The sequence below is a fragment of the Podarcis gaigeae genome (assembly GCF_964106915.1).
Source record: "Podarcis gaigeae genome assembly, chromosome: 16".
NCBI lineage: Eukaryota > Metazoa > Chordata > Lepidosauria > Squamata > Lacertidae > Podarcis > Podarcis gaigeae.
In genome coordinates, this window is record NC_139693.1 from 10,509,358 (window position 1) to 10,527,374 (window position 18,017).

General features: G+C 48.3%; 1 protein-coding gene across 3 annotated transcripts in view; it reads right to left on the reverse strand.

Moving 5' to 3' along the window:
* Positions 1 to 18,017, reverse strand: part of ASH1L (ASH1 like histone lysine methyltransferase) — a 79,331-nt gene that overhangs the window by 25,717 nt on the left and 35,597 nt on the right. For all 3 annotated transcript variants that reach the window (XR_014558572.1, XM_083715475.1, XM_083715476.1), the window contains exons 4-8: positions 17,538 to 17,639; positions 13,865 to 14,567; positions 12,819 to 12,998; positions 5,988 to 6,082; positions 1,292 to 1,365 (exon numbers count right to left, since the gene is read on the reverse strand). Coding sequence is in view for 2 of the 3 variants with exons in the window: in XM_083715475.1 (XP_083571601.1) it covers positions 1,292 to 1,365; positions 5,988 to 6,082; positions 12,819 to 12,998; positions 13,865 to 14,567; positions 17,538 to 17,639 (1,154 nt within the window). In the remaining variant the exon portion in view is untranslated. The remainder of the gene's footprint in view (positions 1 to 1,291; positions 1,366 to 5,987; positions 6,083 to 12,818; positions 12,999 to 13,864; positions 14,568 to 17,537; positions 17,640 to 18,017) is intronic.

Consider the following 18,017-nt stretch of genomic DNA (forward strand, 5'->3'; position numbering starts at 1 on the left):
TGCAGTTTACTCCAAGCTAAAATTCCCAGCACCCTCAACAAACTACAGTTCTTGGTATTTTTTGTGGGAGAGAGCCATGTGCTTTCAAATGCACGGGGTGTGTACACAGCCCTGGATTTCAAAGTGCTGCACATCCACTAATCCTCAGTAATCCTAAAAATAGTCCTCAAAGGGAAGCTGGTGTTATTAACCCCACCATGCAGGTGTGGAGCCCAGTGGGAGAGGGCAGGGCTGGCTGGAACCCTGAGCTGGAGGGCTGCTTTTCATTTAGTAGTAATGCTGAGGTATGCTTCTCAGTGCATCACCATTTTAGGATTAATAATGTGCATAAGCATTATTATATATAAATCAAAAGTGAAAATGTGAAAGTGGGTCCCATGCTGCAGGTTGTGAGTCAAAGGTGGGTCTTGGGTTTAGGCCAGGTTTCCTCAACCTCGGCCCTCCAGATGTTTTTGGCCTACAACTCCCATGATCCCTAGCTAGCAGGACCAGTGGTCAGGGATGCTGGGAATTGTAGTCTCAAAACATCTGGAGGGCCGAGGTTGAGGAAGCCTGGTTTAGGCCCACTGAAGTCCACCGATCTGGAGTATGAGCAGAGGCTAGGCAAAATCCCACTGCAAAACCTCTGGTGGAAACCTTTTGTCAGAAGGAACACCACCCTATTTTTAGCCTAGCCCATGGGCAAATGAGGGAGCTCTCTGGAAAGAACGCAAGGCGGGCTATTCAGTGCGTTCCTTCTGACCCCCAAACATCAGCTTCTAATTGGAATAATAATAACAATAATAATAACAATAACAAAAATAAACCAAACCTCTACTCTCTTTGCTCGGGACTGGGTCCAAGAAAAATAAGGCCTGAAATTTTTCAGCACTGCTGGCAGAACATCTGAATTCTCCAGAGGCGTGTCAAAAAAACAACACAAGATCCCAGAAGCAGAAGCAGGCAAGCGCTATCAGAATAAGAGTCCCCAGTAGAATTAAGGGTGGACGCTTTCTGAGAAGCAAAAATGCTGCTAGTTTGAAAGCAGCGCTCTCTCTCTCTCTCTGTATGTGTGTGCAGGCGAAGAAGGATGGAGGGAGGCAATGGAAATTGTCTGCATTAAATATATATTCAAGGATTCCCACCCACCCAGCCTTCTCCCTCAGCTGCAACATCAGCAAAAGACTCCTGAATGCACAGCTAGTATCAGTGTAGCAGCAGCAGCAGCAGCAGAAACCATTTGATTCTCCTCAAGCATCTTGGAATGCAGCCTTGGAAGGATGTGACTTTTAAAAAAAAGATAGTCCCCTACCTGATTATGTTTCCACTGCCAAAGAATGTCATAAGGCAACTGGAAGTCTATTCGCTTTTGGCGTAGGTATTTCCCTGCAGTGGGGGGAGGGGGAGGGAAGAAGAAATACAAAAGTCATGCATTTATTCTTTCCTAAACACACGCACCATGAACAGAGCTTGACTGGCAGAAGCAGACCAAAGACGTCTTGACGACTGAGGCAGAAAATACGAAGGTCCCTGCCACACATACTAATTAACCAGGTGTAAAATGCACCAGTGAAGTTCGTCCTGGTGCAGCTCTTAACTGAAATGAAGAGGAACAGTGGAAGAACGGAACGGCCCTGGCTGAATCAGACCACGGGACCACCTGCTTCAGCATCCTCCCTCACACAGTGACCTACCAGATGCCTCTGGGAAAGCGCAGGGCATCAAGGCAACAGTCCTCTCCTGTCCCTTAAAGGTAAAGGGACCCCTGACCATTAGGTCCAGTGGTGGCTGACTCTGGGGTTGCGGCACTCATCTCGCTTTATTGGCCGAGGGAGCCGGCGTACAGCTTCTGGGTCATGTGGCTAGCATGACTAAGCTGCTTCTGGCGAACCAGAGCAGCGCACGGAAACGCCGTTTACCTTCCCGCCGGAGCAGTACCTATTTATCTACTTGCACTCTGATGTGCTTTCAAACTGCTAGGTGGGCAGGAGCAGGGACCGAGCAACAGGAGCTCACCCCATCGCGGGGATTCGAACCGCCCACCTTCTGATCGGCAAGCCCTAGGCTCTGTGGTTTAACCCACAGCGCCACCCGCGTCCCTCCTGTCCCTTAGCCAATGGCCATTCAGATATGGTGGGGCTGTCTCTGAATGTGGATGCTTTTTTAGCCCTGGTGACAAATGGCCACCGATAAGCCTATCCCTGTGGATTTTTATAATCCTTTGCAAGGGCCCATGTACTCAGAAGAACAGCCCAGCTAGCAGCCCGGGGGGGGGTGGGGTGCATTCTCCATCTCCAGTTTTCCCTATTCCACCTTTTCAATTTAAGTGGGGAGCCATCGCTATCTCTGGCAGCAGCCAAGTCTATACATCAATGTCAATAAGCACTTTTCCCCTGTGGGGTTTGCTGGGGAACCCTAAAGAACAGGCACTATATGTGAGAGAAGGGAAGACAAAGTTCTCCCTTTGCCTTGTGCAGTTTTGTAAAGCTCTAACTGTAGGACTGGGGAACCTGCAGCCCTCCAAAATGCTGATGGGCCAACAACTCACATCGTCCCTGGGCCACTGGACCTGTTAGCTGGCACGGATGGGAACTGGAGTCCATAAATGTCTAGAGGACCACAAGTTCCTCAGCCCTACTCTATCATGTCCTTTCTGCAGCCATCTTCCCCCTAAAGTATATGTGGGACCTTTGGCTGTCCTGATGTTGCTGAACTACAACTCCCAACATTCTTGGTCATGCATACGAAGGCTGATGGGAGTTGTAGCTTAGCAACATCTGGAGGGCAAGAGGATATCCACACATGCTTCTAAACTAGACAGAACAACATCACAACAGCACTGAGAGTTAGTTTTCCACAGAGCTGATCTTCTTCTATGGCCCATGCTGGCTTCTTACAGACCAAGGTGCCGTTTTGTGAGCAGCTGAGCCCTGGACTGAGAACCAGCGTCCACATTCCTGCAGGCTGAGCAAATGCACTTTGTTCAGCAATGACTGGGCTATGAGCAGCCATCTCACAATCTAAGACCTGGAGAGCGTGCTCCACTGCTCCAGCCCACGTTTCCAGAGGCTGCTTGCCAGAAAGTGGCACTTGAACTGAAAGCTCGCAAAGCCAGGGAAAATAATATGATGCACTGTATTGATCAGACAAGACTGGAGGCCCGACCCCTAGTTATTTATAACAAGCCTGGCAGATACAGAGACTTCATGCCGCCCGGGTGCCACTATCCTTTCCCCGCTGTCCCTGAAGAGAGTCCTGAAAGTTGCAGAGACACTATCCTGAACTGCGAAACCTTAGGCTATGGGTAGGCAAACTAAGGCCCGGGGGGCCGGATCCAGCCCAATCCTTCTAAATCCAGCCTGCGGACAGTCCAGAAATTAGCATGTTTTTACATGAGTAGAATGTGTGCTTTTATTTAAAATGCATCTCTGGGTTATTTGTGGGGCCTGCCTGGTGTTTTTACATGAGTAGAATGTGTGCTTTTATTTAAAATGCATCTCTGGGTTATTTGTGGGGCATAGGAATTCATTCATTTATTTTTTCAAAATACAGTCCCCCCACAAGATCTGAGGGACAGTGGACCAGCCCCCTGCTGAAAAAGGTTGGTGACCCCTGGTACGTTTAGGCTGGATAAGAGAAGGCTGAGAGGTGACATGATAGTCATTTTCAAATATCTGAAAGGCTGTCACACAGAAGATGGAGCAAGCTTGTTTTCTGCTGCTCCAGAAGGTAAGACACAAACCAATGGATTCAAATGTCCTGAAAGGAGATTCTGACGGTAAGAGCTGCTCAACAGTGGAACTGACTACCTCTGAAGGTGGTGGAGTCTCCTCCACTGGAGGTTTTTAAACAAAGCTTGGATGATCGTCTGTCAAGGATTATTGAGCTGTGATGACTGCACTGCAGGTGGTTGTGATGAGAGAACATGGGGTCTCTTCCAGCTCAACAATTCTGTGATTTAAAGCACATTCTCCCTCTCTCCCAGCAAAATAATCCTGGGAACCGTAGTTTACAATCCACAACACCCTTAACAAACTAAGTTCCCAGGATTCTTTGAGGTGGAGGGGAATGTGTTTTAAATGTATGCTGTGTACAAAGCCTTAGTCTCCAACCAGGACATTCTCAGCTCGGACCTCAAAGTCCCTGACAACCCAGCTTCAATGATAACAGAGATTACAGCTCCTGACTTAGAATCATAGAGTTGGAAGGGACCCTGAGGATCATCTGGTCCAGCCCCCTGCACTGCAGGGATATGCAGCTGTTCCTTACGGGGATCAAACCTGCAACCTTGGCATTCATCAGCTCCACACTCCAACCAACTGAGCTACCCAGCTTCGTCCTCTGAAGGTTCACCAGAGCTGTAACCTGAATGTTTTCGAGACAACAGACGCATGTAAGCTTGTCTGAGCAGGCATTAGGTGGCAAGGAGTTTCACGGTGTTTGAACCATGCCAAGATAAGCAGGGCAAATGAGCTCAAACAAAAACAAACTGCTAAGCCTTCAAAGAAGAGAGAGCCACCTTTCACCCTCTGTTAGGATGCAACAGCAAAGGGGAGCAAAGGGAGGCAAGCAAAGCCCAGAGGGGTCGGCAGGGTGCCCCTGGCCTTGGCTTTCCTGTGATGCTGCAGGCACCTCTTCTCGCTTCTGAAAAGCTATTTTTTGGGGTGGGGGGGGGGGTTTGGTGGGGAGAGAAGAGCAGCTGTCATGTTGTCTTTACAACTTGCTCTTAAAATTTGTTCTTATTTTTCAAAGTCTCAAGTTGTGCTTGGCGAGTTCCAGGAAGCAGCAAAGTCCACTGGGAATCTGTTTTCACTTCTATGACCTCACTGGCTAAAACAAAAGGCTCTTTCAAGGGCCTGGCAGCCAGCCCAGAGAGCAGGGAGTGCTCTCTCTCTCTCTCTCTCCCCCCCCCCACCTCAATAAAAGGAGGCACCCAGACAAGGAGTTAGCCCAGCAGAGAAATAATCCTCCTAACATGATTGGGGAGGCGAGACTGCTCTGCCTTTACGCCAGGCAGAGTCATTAAAGCTGCCTTATCTTAATAGGACATGTTTGTTTGTGTCTCCTGGCGCAAATAAACTGGAGGGCCGTGACCTGGCGAGGGATTGGGGGGGGGGCAGGGCGGGGAAGGAGCGCAAGCCCAAGGCACAAACAAGTCTCAACCCTTAAATAAGGAAAAAAACGGTCCCTGGGGTTGGAATACGCTCAAGCTGGATCACTAACAAGGCTGCTCAAGTTAAAGGGACTAAATAAACCTTTCTCCTTGAGTCTCTCCACAAACAAGCGAGATGCTTGAACTTTCTGCCTTTTCACTTTTACAGACTAGCACAGCTACCCCGCTACAGAAGTGGTTCTCAAACTTTTTTCTCTGGGCCACACTTTAAGAATAGAAATTTGGTCGCACCACAGTGAATTTTTTTATTGATAAGACATGCATTGGAAAACAAAAAGATCACCACTACAGTGCAAAATGTCCCCAAGTTTCAGCTGTCACGCCTGCAAAGCAAGCTTTGAAAAGTGCAAGGTAACTTCAGCCACCGTCTTGCGGCAGACCAGGAGTGGGGTGGGAAAGCTGAACTCCACAGCGCATGGTACAACTGTCAATCCTATTTCCAGCACAAATCTAAGCACACAAATATTGGACTAGTATGGGCTTGCATTGTTCCCAAGAAAGCAAAGCGATGCACTCCTGTGACTTTAAAGTGACAAGTCAGGAAAGTAAATGAGCTATTTTACAATGCAGTCTCTAAAATCCCTCTCGACTGCACATGACCTACAGCATTTTAGAGGAGAGTTTCACGATCCCCCTCCCCAAATGAGTGGCTCTGCGTTGGCCCAGAAACAAGGGTCTTGAACCCATACTAGGAATTTCCTCCTTTGGGGGTTGATTCAGGCATCCACCCCCTGCCCCGCAAGTACCCAAATGATAACCTGGGGGCCATTCACTTCCTCTGGCTGAGAGGACGCATGCAGGGCCCATTCAAAGCATGCACAGAGAACCCACTCACCCACGTGGATAGGTGCCGGGAACAATCCGTACTCGTGCTCCCCAGGAGTGTACTCCAATTTTTCCTTCTTTAACTGGATCAGTCGGCTTTTGGGGCTGGGGATGGAAGAGAGAAGAGCCAAGTGAGTGATCGTAGAAGACCGTGCCGTGTCACCAGGGTCTGCACCCTTCACCACATTCCAGAGGCAACATAGCACAACAGGGGAGAGCGTGACCTGTGAGCCGCAAATCTCCGCTTGGAATCCTCTCTCTGTTTTGAATTCCATTTGCAGCTTTAGGCAGCAGAGGCTGGTCCATTAATGTGAATGGGGGCACTGCTACACCAACTTCGGTCTGACCTCAGCTATCACCCCCCCAAACGGCCTTGCCTTCTTCCTTACAATCAGTGGGTGGCAATGCCTGTCAGCTTCCTCCTCCTTAGACTCAGTGTTGCCCCACAGAACTAAGCAGGGAGGAGGATGGGGACAAGGCTACAGTTAGCTGGTTCTGCCTGTCATTGGCACTGGTTCCCCCACATGCTGGGCACTTGCCTTCCTCCCCACCAGTCCCAATGGGCACCAGCCACAACTGGCTATAGGTAAGCTATTCTCTCAGGCAGGGGTAAGAGGGTGAGGTAATAACTACTGCTGAGCAATCTCAAGACTCACTCCAAAGACAGCCAAGCTCAATTTTGGTGAAGGGGTTTAAATGCTTGCGGAACAGTGGCGTTCCGCTACAGCCCAAAGCGATAGCTCAAAAAGCGACCATCGTCATAAATGAGTTGACATGGCTAAAGGGAGCTTAGTAGCTGTACTGGAACTTAGAGCAGCGATACCTCTCTGCAACTGATGAAAATTTCTCTCTTTTTAAAAAAAACAACAACAAAACCCTCAAATTATCACAAGCTTCCAGTGCTAATGATTACAGAGAAATGTGCAAAGGTCATCTTCGTAGAGGAAAGAGGAGCAAACTGACATTAAAATAAACCAAGCCTAACCTCGACATTCCATTGTCAGGTTCATAATCTATTAAAGAAACACTCTCTGAATGGTAATACCGTACAGCCACAGGGCACTACGTCCACTAACTTCAACCTGGCACGTTCACGGTAAAAGGCCTGCAGATTTAGCCAGCCGCATGTAACTAAAACCTGCAAGTTAGGAGTGGTCCTAAAGCTCTTAATTTATTTTCAGTGTGTGCAGCACATACTGGCTGATAGAACTGCCCTCTGCTGACCTACTTTCAACAAGCCTCTATACCGTCAGCACAGCAGTAAACTGTACTGCCACAAGAGGGTACTGTACCATTGTAATAATTAGGTGTGCAGGCCCAAACTTCTCCAGCACAACCCCAACAAGCAGCAAACACTGGTAGGGCCAAGGGGGGTACATTGCTCTGGACGTCCTGAGAGGGGTCAGGGCCCCATTTTGCACCATTACAACCTCTGTCCGACTGGGATGGAGGTCACCCCCACCCACAGCAGCTTTTTCCGCCCTCTTGCACAGCAAGCAAAACCGTTTATGAAGTTCCGACAGTCTGAAAAAAACCCAGCTTTTAAGAAGGGCCTCAAGGTTTAATAGACGACACTTATTAAACGCTTTTCAGAGGACACAAAAACGCACACAGTTTTTAACAGAAGTACAGTTGTACCTTGGATCCTGAACGCCTTGGTACTTGGACGTTTTGGCTCCCGAACGCCGCAGACCCAGAAGTAAGTGTTCCAGTTTGCAAATGTTGGAATCCGAATGTCCCGACAGGGCTTCCAATTGGCTGCAGGACCTTCCTGCAGCCAACCAGAAGCTGAGCTTTGGTTTCCAAACGTTTTGGAAGTCGAATGGACTTCCAGAACGGATTCCATTCAACTTCCAAGGTGCGACTGTACTTGCAAAACTCTCCAGTGGCAAGACACCATCCTCTCTTAGGACTTCTCCTGAGACCAGTGGCTGGTGTGGAACATGTGCACATTTTCCCCCTTCAGAAAAATCATTTAATTATTAGCTCTCCACAAATTTGCTGATTGGTAGATTAGAACTCGCAGCCCCACTCTGGACAGGGTTGCACTCTCTTGGAAGGAGCAGGTGCAGAGAACTGGGGTACTTCTGGAACCCAACTTTGACATTCAAGGGCCGGGTGGTCTTGGTGGCTGCAAATGAGTCCAGCTAGCTTACCAGCTGCAGCCTACTTTGGACAGGTTGACTTGGGCCAATGTACTCCAGCCTCTGGATTATTGTAATGTGCTCTACGAGGGGCTGTCCCGTGGTCCAGAATGCAGCAGCCAAGTTACAGGCTGGGGTGCCATCTAGAACTCCTGTTTTAAAGCAGCAATTGCTGGTTGCCTGTTTGTTTCAAAGGTGTTCACAGACATGACTGACTTAAGGTCTCAAATATATGAGAGACCACCTCCTTTCCTGCAGATCTTCCCAGCCATTAACATCAGCAGAAGGGAGCCCTCACAGTTGCCCTGCCATCTTCCCAGACTCGGAGGCTGGCAGCCAGCAAGAGAGCATTCTCTGTGGCAGCGCCAAAACCACAGAATTCCCTCCTTGTAGAGCTACATCTAGTGTCATCGTTATTCTGCTTTATTGCATGCTGAAGACACCTCTCTTTATCCTGGCCTTTGACAGCTGAAAAGTATTCCTGTTATCTACCTACAAATTGTTAATTTATCAGGTTTTTATTTGGTTTCGAATTGCATTATTTGTGCCATTGAAACCCGCCCTGTGATCTTACTGTGAATGGCAGGTAATAAATCTGATAACCAAATAAAATCAAGGAAGCAATATTTCTTTATCTACGCAGCAGCCTTACTTTCGAGCAAAGAGGCCTGTTTCCACCCCCCACCCCGCAATTATCCCCACTGAACAGCATTTCTGGTCTGCGTTTGTGATGCTATTTGTGGCTGAGCTCTATCTCATGGAAAGCGGCCTTATCCAGATATAGACCCACTGGTCCAAATAGCTCAGCACTGTCTCTTACACTGATTGGTAGAGGCTGCCCAGAGTGTCAGGCAGGGGTCTCTCCCAGCCCTACCTATAAATGCTGGGGATACCTCCAACATATCAGTGTTAAGTGAACACATGGAAAGCGCCTGCCTTAGGTTTGCTCATTTTACCAAAGAAAAGAGAGCTTCCCCGGCACTCAGTCTTCATCAGGAGCCATAAATATCATGTTGATGAGACTTATCCTCATCAATAACTCAAAAATACAGTGGTTTGCATTTCAAATATCAGAATTCTGCTCAAGCGTTTGTGAAATGCTGACATAGTTGCCTTTGGAAACAGAAGGCTGACTGATAAACATTTGGTATTTTTATTTCTATGAATGTCTGTGTCTATAATGTGTCGTTTCAATGTTAGGATCTTTTTAAAAGAGATGTGATTTCAAAGTGCGTGGTTTTTGGTTTGTTTTTCCTTTTAAAGCAACCCTGAGGAATTTCCAATTTGCATATCTTTCACAAAGGGAGAATATGTTTTCGGGTTAATGCACTGTTGAAACCTCCCTGTGTTTTTACTTTTGCAGAAACAATTCATCCCAGACTCAGTTCACTTCCCATGGAACACCTTTCTCCCTGAAAACTCTGCCATCGCCAAAGAACAATCAGAGGCCAAGTGGCAAAATTCTTCCTCACTTGGGGAAAAGCAATTTATGAGAGCGAACAGAGCTGCCAAAAGGGTTCTCAGGAGAGTAAGCCGCTCCCTGGTCTTAAGAGGAGATGCTTCCAATCCGTCCTTTAAGCAAAAAAGGAAAGGAAAGGAAATGCTGATGAGTCACACATCTTGTGAGCAAAGTATTCTTTAACTTGGCTACCATTCAGGAATTTTGCGTGTGGGCTCCAGAGAGGAGACGAAAAGTTGCATCAGATTGCATCCCAGAGCGACAGCATGCCTGCACTGGCTGTCTCCCTTGGGCTAATGCAGGCTCAAAAAAACCAAGGTTTGTGCCAATTGGTGTATGAAAACTACAGCAACTCATGTTGCGGGGATGGTGGGGTCCAAACGTGCCAACCTGATGTGAATCATATTCTAATGGTTTCCCTATGTTATCAAAGTATGTTACAGATAATTCCCAAAACCTGCCTCAAGAGAACAATAAAGAGGGGCTTCCCCTTTAGTGTCTCTCTGGACTAACCAGCCCAACATCAGTTTGCCATCTGGCCAGGATGAGCACATGAAGCCACACGGTCAGAAGATCAGGACTGTCCCTGTGGCCTTGTGAAATTCTTCTTCCACATGCTACAACCACACCCCACTCTCTTTTTCTCAATGGATCAGAGTGCAGCATTATGTTTGATAAAGTGGGACACTCAGGGGCAGTATCTGAAATTAGCCAGGCACTGGGCGAATTTTGCACCTGGTTTTTGACCACTTGTGATCAAGTGAAGATGCCTAGGCACCAGGATAATACTTGAGATCTCCACCATCTGGAGGTGCATGCCAGGGGATCATTGAATGTGAACTGTTTTCACACACTACCCTGTAGAATTTCACCCCACCCTGTAGAATTCTATCGGTTATATATTATCTGCACAATCAAAATGAATTTCTGGAACCAGACCGAGCAGGAACAGTCACCATTAAGAAAAAGAGGTCATATAATAGGCCAATAAATATGTGGATCAAGTGACTTTTCTTCTTTAATAATAATAATAAAAAAAATTTTTATTTATATCCTGCCCTCCCCAGCCGAAGCCGGGCTCAGGGCGGCTAACAACAATCAAACAATCAAACTATCAGATATTCACACATTCTAAAAATATTTCATTATAAAAATCAATTAAAATCGAATTAATGGCAAGTAATTAAGCAAGATTCTGTGCAGGTTGCCAGAGGAGGGAGTCAGGCTGCGCCCTGACCAAAGGCCTGGTGGAACAACTCTGTCTTGCAGGCCCTGCGGAAGGATGTCAGGTCCCACAGGGCCCTAGTCTCTTGTGACAGAGCGTTCCACCAGATTGGAGCCGCAGCCGAGAAGGCCCTGGCTCTAGTTGAGGCCAGCCTAACCTCTCTGAGGCCTGGGACCTTGAGGATGTTATTATTTGCAGACCGTAGGTTTCTCTGTGGGGCATACCAGGAGGCGGTCCCGTAGGTACGAGGGTCCTAGGCCGTGTAGGGCTTTAAAGGTTAAAACCAGCACCTTAAACCTGATCCTGTACTCCACCGGGAGCCAGTGCAGCTGGTATAGCACCTGATGTCTCAAGGGCAGCCCCACGTAGAGCGAGTTACAATAATCCAGTCTGGAGGTGACCGTCGCATGGATCACAGTGGCTAGGTCAGGGCGAGAGAGATAAGGGGCCAACTGCTTAGCTTGGCGGAGATGAAAAAATGCCGCCTTTGTTATAGCTGTAATCCGCGCCTCCATAGAGGTATCGAAGGTATCGAAGATTACACCCCAACTCTTAACAGACGGTGCTGGCACTAATTGCACCCCCGCAAGAGATGGGAGTTGCCCCCTCAATCCCATATCGTCCCGCCCCAGCCAGAGGACCTCTGTCTTCAAAGGATTTAGCTTCAACCGGCTCCCACGTAACCATCCAGCCACAGCTTCCAGACATCTCGCCAGTGTGTCTGGGGCCGAGTCAGGATGGCCATCCATCAACAGATAGAGTTGGGTGTCATCAGCATACTGATGGCAACCCAGCCCAAAACTCCGGACAAGCTGGGCGAGGGGGCGCATAAAGATGTTAAAAAGCATCGGGGAGAGAATCGCACCCTGAGGCACTCCACACACCAAGGAGTGGCGCGATGACAATTCCCCCCCGAGCGCCACCCTCTGTCCCCGACCAGAGAGAAACGAGCGCAGCCATTGAAGGACTGTGCCCTGGATCCCCACGTCGGCAAGGCGGTGGTCCAGGAGTTCGTGATCGACCATGTCGAAGGCTGCTGACAGATCTAGAAGAATCAGCAGCCCCGACCCGCCTCAATCCAGCTGCCTGCGGAGATCATCTGTTAGGGCGACCAGAGCCATCTCGGTCCCATGAGGTTCTCAAAGCTCTTAACCTAGCTCAAGGTTGTCCACTGAACTAGCCAGATGTTTAGCTGAGATTCAATCCCAGCCAGTCCATTTTGGCAACTGTAACCTTGGTTTAAGGAGCCATTTGCCACCTAGTTTATATAACTGAGCTTCTGAATGCAATGAGTCTTCTACGGCAGTGAAAGCAGGTCCTGCCCAACCATAAGGCAAATTGAGACAACTGTCTCAGGTGGAAGTCGCAGCAAATTGGCACTCAAATCTGCCTCCCCCACCACTACCAGATATCCACAGAAGCCTTGCCTTGGCAATGCCTCTGCATGGCTTTCCTCCTCCTGTGACACTTTGAGAAAGGGCCACAGGGGTCTTTGCTCAGAGTGAGGCATCCTGGGCAAAATGGCCCCCAAAGTGCCAGTGCGTTCCATCAATAACATGGTAGAAAAATATGGATCCAAGGCACTCTCAGCATTCCAGATGTGCTCACAAAAGTTTCCAATCCCGGAGCTAAATGCTCCCCACCCCCAGCACCAATTTGCTTTTATCTCCACTACTATCTCCCCTTTCTTTCCATCTAATCTTTGACCTGAAAGGGCAGAGAAGGGTAGCTGGGGAGATTGTTATTGCTAAAAAAGAAAAGAAAGTTTTAAAATGTAGATGTAATTTAAAAAAATAAATAATGTGCTTTATAACTTGGAGCTCCTTCAAGGATGGCAACTGAGCATCACGGCCAAGACTTCTAGAGGTCTCTCTCAGACCAGGGTTACCTGGGAAAGTCTGCAGTGTCATTGCAGGCCTGCATTTTCAATTTTTATGGTTCCAAGCGTCCTAATTCAGGGGGAGGTAATGGGCTGACCTAGCAGGCTATGACATTTCAGCAGGTCCGACTTACTCGGTGGTTTTGTACACATCAGAGTAGAGCCCTGCCTTCTGATATTTCTTCTTTGGGGGGCGCGGAGCTTTCTTCTCACGCTGCACAAGCGAAGTCAGAGGCTGCTCAACATTCTCCAGCTCACGCGGCTTCACTATCGCCTCATCAGGAGGAGGGGACTCTGTTGTTGTCTCAGAAAAGCTGGAAAGGTGGGGGGAGGGGGAAAGAAACCAGGAAAGGTCAGCAGACCAGCAGCAAGTATGGCAGAAAAATTATGCAGTGAGTATGCATCATTCAGGGGCAGAGTATGCATTCTGCATGCAGAAGGTCTCAGGTTCAGTCTTTGGCATCTCCGGTTCAAATAACCTTGATTGCCTACCAGAGACCTTGGAGAGGTGGCTGCCAGTCAGAACAGATGATACTGTGCTAGATGGGCCAGTCATCATCATCTGTATGCTGCTTCTGCACAAAACTGTGCCCAGAGTAGCTCCAACAGCTCAGGCTTCCCCAACCTGGTGCCTTCCAGATGTTTTGGACTACAACTCTCATCAGTCCCAGCCAGCAAGGGAATTATAGTCCAGAAACATCTGGAGGACACCTGGTCAGGTACGGCAGTCATAGCCAAGGCCTTACTTGCCAATGATACCAGGTTCAGTATCTGACAGCAGTTGAGGGAATGACCTTTACCTGACATCTTGGGAGAGCTGCTGCCAGCCTGGGCCCAAGAACCAATGGTCTGATGCAGCTTTGTGTGTTCAAAGGTCAGCTGGTGCATAATTCCCTTCTTCAGGGGTCATGATGCTGTCTTTGTTTTTATTTTATACTGTATGGATCATGAGGACTAGAAACTTTTATGAACACCTACAATAATTCTGTGCAACTCAGATCCTCCATGCAGCTCAGATACAGGAAGCCTTTGGCCTCGTCAGTTGTTGCTGAACTGCAACTCCTATCACCCGTGGCCATCGGGCAATACTTGCTAGGGCTGATGAGAGTTGTAGTTCTTCAAACTCTGGGAGGGCCAAAGCTGAAGCCCAGCCAGTAGTGTTCACATGTAGAGAGATTACCTTTTATTGCTCTCCTGCTCATCATCTGGTAGAGGCTTCTGCCTTTTCCTGGCCTGCTCCTCCTCCAGCCACCGCTTCCTCTTCCAGCCTTTCACATTAACCCCCTGGACCACTGATTCTATGGCATCAGTAACCGTGTCAGGACCGCAGTGGAGCAGGCAGCCTTGGCCCCCGCCGTCCAGTTCTTGGCTGACAAAGCGGCTCACCTGGAGGGCGTGGACTGAAACCACTGAGGGCAAGGGGTACTTCCTGGGCCGGCCGGGCCGGCGCTTCACAAAGTTATTGCCAGTCCGTGCCTGCCTCTGCAGCTTCTTGGCTTTGAGGATTTTGTTGACGTGGTCCAGGTTTTTCTTAGTGGCCAAAAGCTTGTCGTAATTGCACATTTTCCTCGCCTGGCACTGCATGGCTTCCACCATGCTCCTCTTGAGGTGATGGGGGGAGTAGCCGCTCAACAACCGGTCTGAAAGGAGCGAGATGCTGTCGCCACCTGCGTTGCCCGGAATCAAGAGCCCGCTGCTCTTCTCCCTGCTGGGGCTTCGGCTGGGGCTACCTGAGGGCAGAACAGGTGTGTGCGTCATGACGGCCTCAAGGGTCTTGTCCAGGGCACCCTGGCTTTCATGTTGAGCCATGCGCTGCAGTAGATTATCCACAGGATCTTCCACTGCAGTCCCGAGCCTTGTACTTCGTGAAGGAAGCGGGGCCACTGGAGAAGGAGAAGAAACATCAGGAAGCATAAGTAGGTTCGATTTTCATTTATCCACTTATTTTAAATACATATATGCCACATAGGTTTGAGCAGATGAAATAAGATAACTTGTAGTACAAACACACCCTCCAACTTTAGCAGCAGCAGCAGCAGCAGCAGGAGCAGATTCAATAATTAAAAGCTTTCTGAAAAAGACAGGCCTTTAACCACAACAATGGAGCCATGACCGATAACACCCTGACTGCTTAAATGCAGGTAGCAAAAGGATCTAGGGCTTTAGAAATAACAACTAGTACCTTGAACTGGGCCCAGAAGCAAGTAACTAACTAGCCAATGACGATGGAACAACGTTGTGCTCCAGCCAACCAGCTGCACTCCAAATTCCAGCAGTATCAGAGTTGGACCAGTTGAAGTTTCCCGACTCTTTTCCAGTAGTCTAATCAGGAATTACAAATGCTTGAATGATAGCAGTGAGGTCTATCTTCTTCAAGAAAGGGTGCAGCTGGTAAGCCAGCCTAAGCTGGTTAAAAGCTTTCTGATTTTTTTAGGGTTGTGTATGGCCATCCTCACACTGTGCTCCTTTGAGGAGGGTGAAATTATCTGGGATTCCTCGCAGGCACACCATCTGTTGAGGAAATAGAGGGGCCTAAGCAGCTGCACTAACCGATGCTAATCCAGCTACACAACGTGGCTTGGGGAGGGGGGGGAGATGCTGAGTCTCGATAGTCTGCCCTTGAACTGGTGCTCCCGTTTTTGGAAACGATCCAAGAGGATCCAGGCAACCCCAACCGCATGAGCCTGGTAACAGCTGCAGTGCTAGGCAGGGAAGACCAGAGAGCATTTGATTAACAAAGGAAGTTTTTCGTAAGGCTACGGTGCCTAGGGAGGATTTCACGGTGAGGATGGGCAACATCAGCAGCTTTCATTATCGCATTCTGACCCCTCCCAATCTACATCGCTTCCTCCCAACCGCAATCCAATTCTAACACTGTCTCAACCTAACCTCACTCTCCTCATCTGTCTCGCATGGTGTCAATTGCTTAAAATGCCACCTGCTGCTATCTTTCCAGCTGCGGCTCAGCCTCTCTGTACCAGGCGACAGCTGTAGCCCAGCCACACTGGCAGCACAACGGTACTTTAGGCCACAAGATAAGCTTTCCCTAACTCCCTTTGGTTATTTCAGTTTAATTAGAGTAAGGAAGGGGTGGGGTTGAAGACGAGAATCAGGAATAAATAAAAATGAATAAAAAGTAGGAGTCACATTAATCACTTGAGGGAACCGAAAGATGACCACAGATGTGGACTAAAATTCATGGAGAATCCCACCTGGGACGTCCCCTTATCCGTAAGACGGGACACTCTTAGGCCTGTTTTTACTTGTTGCTGTTTCTACAATTTTTTATATAATGTTTTACTCACATGCTTAAACAGGGTTTTAATGCCATTTTATTGCTTTTTGTGCTGCTGTTGCATACTGCTTAAGAGATTTTTAAAATAAGCAATTGAGACAGGTTTATAAATACGTACGTTTGTAATTTGTTTTTAGTGTTGCATTTTAAATTGCTGTGACTCACCCCGAGCCATTAGGGGTGAAGGGAAGGGGAGAATCATAGACTTGTAGACTTGTAGAGGGTCATCTATTCCAACCCCCCGTAACGTAGGAAACTTTTGCCCAACATGGGACTTGAAGCCACAACCCTGAGCTTAGGAGTCTCATGCTCTACCAACTGAGGGAAGGGTAATAAATCAAATTATTATTATTTATTATTAATAATAGATAAGACTTCTTCTAAGCTTCCTCCTGTGAAGAATGACACAAGCAGAAGGATTTTTTGATGTCTCCATAATGCTATGACCCTAAAAGTGCATTCTTTAAGGTGATTGGCTAGGCAACTTGATTGGGTGGTTGACCCGGGAGCAATATATGGCACATCCATGGCTGCCCAGCAACTACAAAAGTGACCGTACCCACTTCCTCTTCTCTTCCTATGCAGCATTAAGCTTTACTCAGCCCACCTGGCATAAAGACTGCTAAAAAGCGGCACACATGAAAATCCCTTAAAGCGAAGGTGGTAGCTGGAAGACAAGTAACAACAACCCAACTGGTGCAGGAGTCGGATTAATTGATGAGCTCTGTATTACTCTCTGATGCACTCTGAATAGAAGTTTCATCATGGAGTGGTATCTATTGTCATCTTGCTGTTCACCAGAAAGCTGGTGGTTCAAGCCCACCCAGGGATGGCTGTGCGCAGGATTCTTGCACTGCAGGGAATCGAACCAGCTGGCCCTTGGGATCCCTTCCAACTGTACGATTCTGTGATTCTTCAGCACCAAGTTCCAAAAGGCGTCACAAGCCTACTGACTCCCCATTTATTTTATAATTTCTACCTCACTTTTTACTCATTTGAAGACAACACCCAAGGCAGTCGCACTGCTGACATATTGAAGTTAATACAGCAGCTACTGAGAAATCCGACTCCTGTGCATCGGCTGGGCTTCCAACGTGGTGGGTTTTTAACTGACGGAAAGCTGATTGCCTCCCATGAACCAGATTGTGCCCAAAGGATCCATGACCAGCCCTTCTAGATTATCTAGCAGAATAACAAGCACGGCATAGAATTTTAGAGTGGGGATGGGGAACCTATGGCCCTCCAGATGACGCTGGATGCCAATTCCCATCATCTATGAGCAGTGGCTATGTTGGATGGGGCTGATGGGAGTCCAGCAACATCTGGAGGGCCACCAGGTTCCCCACACCTACTATACACTTCTCTAAGTGTATTTAATATGAGATCCCAGATTGGCTGGGACATAGGTGTAGGTCAGAGATGGGGAATCTGTGGCCTTCCAGATGATGCCTGACCACTGGGCCATGCTGCTGAGGCTGATGGGAGCTGAAGTCCAACAGCATCTGGAAGCCCATGGGATCGCTATCCTCATTTGAGAAGCAGCAGGAGGTTTATTTGCCTGTAGAAGATGTGCTCTCGGATGAAGACCTCTTCCTGGAGGGGCTGCAGCTCGTGCCCTCCGATGGCCTCTGCAAGGGTTTGTCTTGTGCTGGAAGATTTCCTGGCAAAGGAGAAAAGCGTGTCAAAAAGAAACGGAAGGTTTTTAAGCTGTGCTTACCAATGTCAGAAAAGGATCAAAAGGAACCACAAGATCAGCATTTCCCAAACTTGGGTCTCCAGCTGTTTTTGGGACTATAACTCCCATCATCCCCAGTGGTCAGGGATGATGGTAATTGTAGTTCAAAAACAGTTGGAGACCCAAGTTTGGGAAACGCTACACTAGATGAACCCCTGTGGTTTTGTGTTCAGCTGAAATGAAGCCTAGGTATGCATTCAGCCCTTGCTTTCCTCCTTCCTCTTCCCCACCTTTCAACTGTCGGCGCCTTGGGGCAAAGATCTGGCTCCCTTCCATTTGCATCTTGTGCTATTTCTCTAAAGT